The sequence below is a fragment of the Perkinsus marinus genome, assembly GCF_000006405.1.
Source record: "Perkinsus marinus ATCC 50983 genomic scaffold scf_1104296931434, whole genome shotgun sequence".
Taxonomy (NCBI): domain Eukaryota; phylum Perkinsozoa; order Perkinsida; family Perkinsidae; genus Perkinsus; species Perkinsus marinus.
Genome location: NW_003215741.1, coordinates 1 through 6,070, shown reverse-complemented (window position 1 = coordinate 6,070; position 6,070 = coordinate 1). Strand labels below are relative to the sequence as shown.

General features: G+C 47.2%; 3 protein-coding genes across 3 annotated transcripts; 2 read left to right on the top strand and 1 right to left on the bottom strand.

Moving 5' to 3' along the window:
- Positions 1-878: 878 nt before the first annotated feature.
- Positions 879-1,173, bottom strand: Pmar_PMAR017002 (hypothetical protein; the record flags this gene model as incomplete). The annotated part of the gene is made up of 1 exon (XM_002786323.1): positions 879-1,173. A coding segment is annotated over one exon (295 nt), but the record flags the coding sequence as incomplete, so codon positions are not given.
- Positions 1,174-2,606: 1,433 nt separating this feature from the next.
- On the top strand, positions 2,607-3,199 carry Pmar_PMAR017001 (sideroflexin, putative; the record flags this gene model as incomplete). Its single annotated transcript, XM_002786322.1, has 4 exons — positions 2,607-2,720; positions 2,766-2,879; positions 2,926-3,028; positions 3,072-3,199. 4 exons carry the CDS (start codon positions 2,607-2,609, stop codon positions 3,197-3,199), a joined length of 459 nt encoding a protein of 152 aa, XP_002786368.1.
- A 252-nt stretch (positions 3,200-3,451) lies between these two features.
- On the top strand, positions 3,452-3,995 carry Pmar_PMAR017000 (sideroflexin, putative; the record flags this gene model as incomplete). Its single annotated transcript, XM_002786321.1, has 4 exons — positions 3,452-3,570; positions 3,612-3,727; positions 3,772-3,869; positions 3,915-3,995. The coding sequence occupies 4 exons, from the start codon at positions 3,452-3,454 to the stop codon at positions 3,993-3,995; spliced, it is 414 nt and encodes a 137-aa protein (XP_002786367.1).
- Positions 3,996-6,070: the final 2,075 nt, after the last annotated feature.

Here is a 6,070-nt window from a genome sequence, read left to right as displayed (position 1 = left end):
GACACTAAGCGACGTAAGAGGGTAGACTCAAGTGTCATGGTCAGTGTCCCATGATGATGATCATCATTACTACTGCTATTACTAGCTCCTCCTGTGATAACATCACTGGTCTCAGTAGTGAATGAAGAATCCCCGGCATCGACAACCCCTTCCTCATCGTCTTCTTCTTCATCATCAGAACTCGATCCATCAGAGCAAGACTGATAGCAATTACTCTCGGTAGCTGACATGTACCTCCCTTCATCATCCGACGAAATGACCTCCGAAGTTCTACGACTGCTCTCACTAAATGCTGACGATGCTTTCACTCTCGTTGGCGACTCATCAGGTGGCTCTTCCACTGTCATTGTAGTGGTATCACAATTGGAGGGGTCTTTGTTATCATCAGTAACCTCAGTGATCTGTGGACCCTCCTCTTCCTCCATTGGTGGAGTTTCATGGAAAGATACCCTCCTTACTGTGGTCTCCTCCTCACTTGTTCCCTGTACACCCTCTATTGTGGTGAGTATGACCTCCTCTCTGAATTCTTGATGTATTTGCCCATCCTGCGCCTGATAATCATAATATCCAATAAGATCCATAGCCGGAGGCTCCACAATCACTGTGGGTGGTGACGATGATGATAATTGTGGTGATCCATCCCGAGGGGAGTTGCTCGGTGATGAAGTCCACGAGGATGATGACCAAGATGATAGAGAGGATGGACCGTCCAAACCACCAAAAGTGGCTTCATCCTCCTCATCAGCATAAACACTATATTTAACATAGTCATCATCATCCAGAGCATGATCGAGTTGCCTAAACCCACGTTGACGCTGCTTTCTATGATGCCGACCAACTCTACTCCGATCTATCTTCCTCGCTGCTGTCTTTATCACAGGTTTGGCTTTCCCTATAACCGTCGCTGCCATACCAGTACCGGCTTGTGCTGCTGCCCTCGACCGACCCCACAACCTATCCCACCAACTACTCTGCCTCGGGGGGCCCTGTGTAGTAGGACCAGCCTCCAAGTCCTCCATCTCAACCATCGAAGGTTGAGTGTACACTCCATCTCTATGGAACAACTTGAAGAGTAGCTCTCGTTGTCTAACTCGAGGGGCTGTAGCACAGAAGAAGACTATGCATGCTAGGGGTACTACTGTCATGACTATCCAAGCACCGATGAGCTCAGACCTGTGATATCCATGACGTTTATGTTCTGAAGTAGGACTGGGTACAGCAGCAGTAGCTTCATCATCAAGATGACGGATATCCACATAGACACCCTGGGACAGTTGGAAGCAGAGTAGGGTGATGAACAGTAGAGTTCGTAACCGTGGCAGGGGGCGCATTGGATAAGATTGGTGATTTATCATCATCACCAACGACTATTGGAAAACTGACAGTCATCGTCCAGTTGTGAGCACAACGAAAGGCTTAAGAGGCTCAGAAGAATAATTTGCACACACGAAGATGAAATATTAATCAGTCCGTATAGGAGATGTCATCAGGCTACTACCACTTTCGCCACTCTTGACCATCCGGGGCATCCGGTCTGAATATGGAATACATATTGGGATACGTGTCCATCTCTAGTACCTGTCCTTCCCTTCATAATCAGCCTTACCAACCTCATCCCAGTTGGTTGACAGTACAGTACCTAGTAGGAGGGGTAAAGGGGAGGAGGGACGAGCACATCCCACCTCCAGACGTCTGAAAGCTCTTCACCATGGCCCGTCTAGTATATCATCAGCACCGGCGTATATTGACGGAATAATGCATTCAATGCAGCTATAGACCAAGGATCGAAGAGTGCTGATTAAATCACTACATCGCCATTCTCCTTCTCCCCGTGAGCTCCTCCTCACACATCTTGTCTATAGCTGACCAGTCCCGATGCACCTACTCAACCATACTAAGCTGTAGCTAACAGCTGTTAGTGAGTACTACTTTAGATGAGGAGGGATAGCTACTACTAGTGCTATCCGCCTTAGGAGCAGGCACTGTTGTTGTTGATGATGATGACGAAGTAGTCGACACTATACGAGGACTGTTAGAGCCCTTATCATATTGAAGGGAAGGCCTGGGTTAGTGAGTGTTGAAGATGGCACCCACAGTGGTCATAATACCATTGTTGTTGTTGGTCATCTTTAGGTAGATATAACACCACCTTATATGGTGTTACCTCGTATGTTGCCTTATCACCCTTTATGGAGCCCCATAGGTCCAACTGTAGTAGGTAGTGTTCAATACTGAAGAGTTACTACGTCATAGCTGCTACATATCGTGCATTACCTCCCTTTATTCTCATGATTGATGCCTACCCTCACTGACCTGTATAAAAAGGGAATTAACTTCTCTGCCTCTGGTGGCTCTCACTACCTCTCACTAAATTCCGCAACATCTACACCAGTACTTGGATCAACCCCTTTTAGCTTGATAGTTATTGTAACGGTATCAGCTGTCTGATACCAATCCAGCTTAGACGGATTAATTGTTGTCATGGCACAAGGGGAAGGGAAAGTGTTTAAATCAATTCTGCTCCTTTCTGCAATCGTTCACGAATGCGAGCGCTACTTTTAAAAATCACTTCGACAGTCATCACTTCCCGTTGAATTTGAGTTGTCATGACATCCAATAGCGCAACTGGTGGTGCAGTAGGATCATATATCGATCGCTATAGACATTTCCTGTCTTTGACGGACCCAAGGACCATGGCACCAGGGACATTCTTTGGCATGGTAGGGAGGGTGACTCGTGCCGTATTCAATATTACCTCCTTGCAGACCCTTACTGAGGCTCGTAGCATAGTAGATGGTAAATCGAGTGTGATTACAGCTAAGGATAGAGTTATAGCTAAGAGGATAGTACAGGCATCAGTCCATCCTGACACTGGTGAGGTAATGCTCATACAACGCCTTCCATTATTGTATCTCCATCACACAGACTATTCTATTACCTCTGCGTATGGCTGGTTTCGTATCTTTCGGATCAATACCTGTGATAGGGATGCTAACACTAGCTGGGTTCCGTAATAACCCCACATTGGGTAGGACCATTCATAGAAGACCGTCTCACCACTACGACCACAGGTACTGCGGTATGGCAGTTCATCAACCAAAGTCATAATGCCTTATTCAACTATGCTAACCGTAATGCTAGTGCAGAGGTCAGCTGTAAAGACCCTAACGTAATGAAGGAGGCCCAGCGACGGTCATAATGGGGTACATTGGCGCTGTATCGACTAGTATGGGTCTTGGTAGTGTCCATGATAGAGCATGCCGGATGTCCATCGCTCGGTGTTCTTAGGCTTACTCCTCAATAAGTGCCTTGGCCGTATGTTGACACCAAATGCCGGAGCCTTCTTTAGAACTCTAATACCTTTCCCTGCAGTCATGGGTGGTAACATTGCTTCTGGTAAGGACCATTGTAACCACACTCTGCACTGTAGACCACCTCCTTAGTGCTCCTCATGAGGTGGCATGAGCTGTCCACTGGTATAGCCGTGCGGAGGGCTATCGATACATCTGAGGATAGCATCCAATCTAAAGAGGCTGCTAGAAGGGCTGTTAAGGATACTATCATCACAAGGTACCCTAACCATTCACTTACTCCATCATGTGGATGGTCAGGATTGTATTACCAATACCAGTACTACTTCTACCACCCCTTCTACATCGTGGTGTCTGGACTCGTTTCGTACCAACAGCAGCTTTGCCTGGGACCAAAGCTAATATCATAGGGATGTGTAAGTGGATGGTTATGAGCTCACGAGTCCCTAGCTCTATTCAGCTATCCTCTCCATACTATGCTTCGCCTTCGCCTTACCAGCAGCAGTAGCCTTGTTCCCCCAAGAAGGCGCAATGAGGGTTGATGAGCTAGAGGATGAGGTGGTGGTGTTATTCTCATGGTATGGTGATATCCTATGTCATCAGGCCCAAAAGGAGGCCCTCTCTCGGTGGGGTCCTGCAGGAATAACTCCATCATCTACTGTGGTCTACAATAAAGGCATCTGAGCACTTCACCTCCCCCCCATGTTGCAGTTTGAGGCATTTGTGTTTCTATTATCGTCTTATAAAAGCTTGTGAAGTCATGGGAAATCAATTCACGGGGGGTTACGTGCTCCTTGAAGCAGCACTCTGGTTAGCCGCCTTCCCGTCGTATCACATGATGGGTTATGGACATAACGATCGTAGCCCCTGTTCTCCATCTACACCAGAGGGTATACCCATTGAAGGGGTATCAACAAATGGTATAGCTAATAGGCCCAGGAGTAGTACCATCAGTATGAGAGGTGTGGGGGATAACAATCCCAGTACTGTCACTACGCCTACCTTTGCATAGGCGCTGCTGTCTTAGTCCCCAGTACTGTAGCTCTATTACAAGATCGGCTCCAAGGTTCAGTAGAGGAGGATGGGAAGGTTAGAGACTGTCACCGTTAGCGAATGGATATTCGTTAGCAGATTCATAAACCTGTCTTGGCACTACTTGATGACATTAGCCCTAGTGGGGTCGATACTGGTCACGTAGCGGCCTTCAACGGGTCGGTTGTGGGTGAAGGGGACGAGCTGCCTTTCAAGGACCATACACCTAAAGTCATAGATGGTTTATTTATACTTGAATAGTAGCACTCATCAGGTCCCAACACCAACAACAACGCTACTTCGTGCCTATGGTGGTATTGGCCTACTAGGAGAGATAGTAGATAGGTTGTGGAGAAGAAGTAGTGATGCGTGTGTCTCATATGTAGTCGGAGCCTTCCTCGTGTTAGGTTTGAATGACCCAAGACTTCGTATGCGACTCTTAGCTTATCAGCCCGACCAATCAGGTAACCACACATTGCTCTTTCCCTATTATCCCTCTCGGTAGACCATGCTCACCAGCAGCAGCAGATGCAGCTACCCCCAAGTCTAGTGAAGCGTGCCTGGATGCATATACTAGCTCACAGCCTTCTAGCTACTACACCATCGGAGGCTCAGTATCTGGTAAGAATAGACTATACCTTAGGTTAGTAGTCGATCATCAGACATACCTCCTACTCCCACCTCTCACCTCACCATCCTATGATACAGCAGCATTCGCTGTACTCCCTACTACTGAGTATCATTTATCGGCCCTATTGGAGAACTTTGCTATGGTGTCCCAGGATATAGCCGTGACGGTTAATGATAATCAGCCTACTAACAGGGACATAGCCAAGGCCATGCGCGCTATCATTGATACATCTACTCCTCTTATACTATCATCATCGCCATCGTCATCAGCATCGTCAACACGGTCTAGGAGTATTCCTACATCATCATCACACCAGAGTGGACAAGATCATCTCTGCCCGCATGAGTCGTCATCATTCACCACTTGGTAAGTCTACTCTTGTTCAAGTCAATACATCTTCTCCTCAGTTGCCTGGACTCAGTCTCTACTACCACCACGTCGTATCCTGCTCTTCATACATGCACACCACTACTATCTTTCTGTCTTACCCCTACCACAACTCTGTATCCTTCTACTGAATGCCAGTATGATGCAGTCAACCAACAACAGGAGCATAGATCCCCGGTTATTTCCCTATTGGGCCTACTTGGTGGAGTTGAGGGTATAACAAGGCTTGTCAACAGGACAGTTGAACTCATTGGTGCCGATACCCGTATAAGAGCTTACTACATCCGCAATGCGACTAGTCAGTCTACCTCTCCCTCCATACGTCCTCATGCCCCTACAAGCCTATCAACATCTCAACAGTCAACTGTCTGTGTTGTTGCTCGTATCATACCACCATTAATTGACTATCTTGTCGCGAAGGTCAGCTGCTATTCTGTCTTCGATGGTTTGCATCTCGAGGAGATGAGGACGACCATTTCCATCAGTCAAGCTCATCGCTTCCTCCCTCTATCTGACTACCATTTCGATTGTGTATGTCAGGACTTCCATACAGCTCTCACTGATTGCGGTGTCGTTGATACCAATATAGCATCTCAGGTTGGTGTGGTATTGGAATCATGTAGGGGAGACGTCCTCCAAGGGCACTATGGAAAGAAAGTGAGTAGCTATACAACGATGATTCGGCCACAGTAGAGATCCCTCAGGCCTT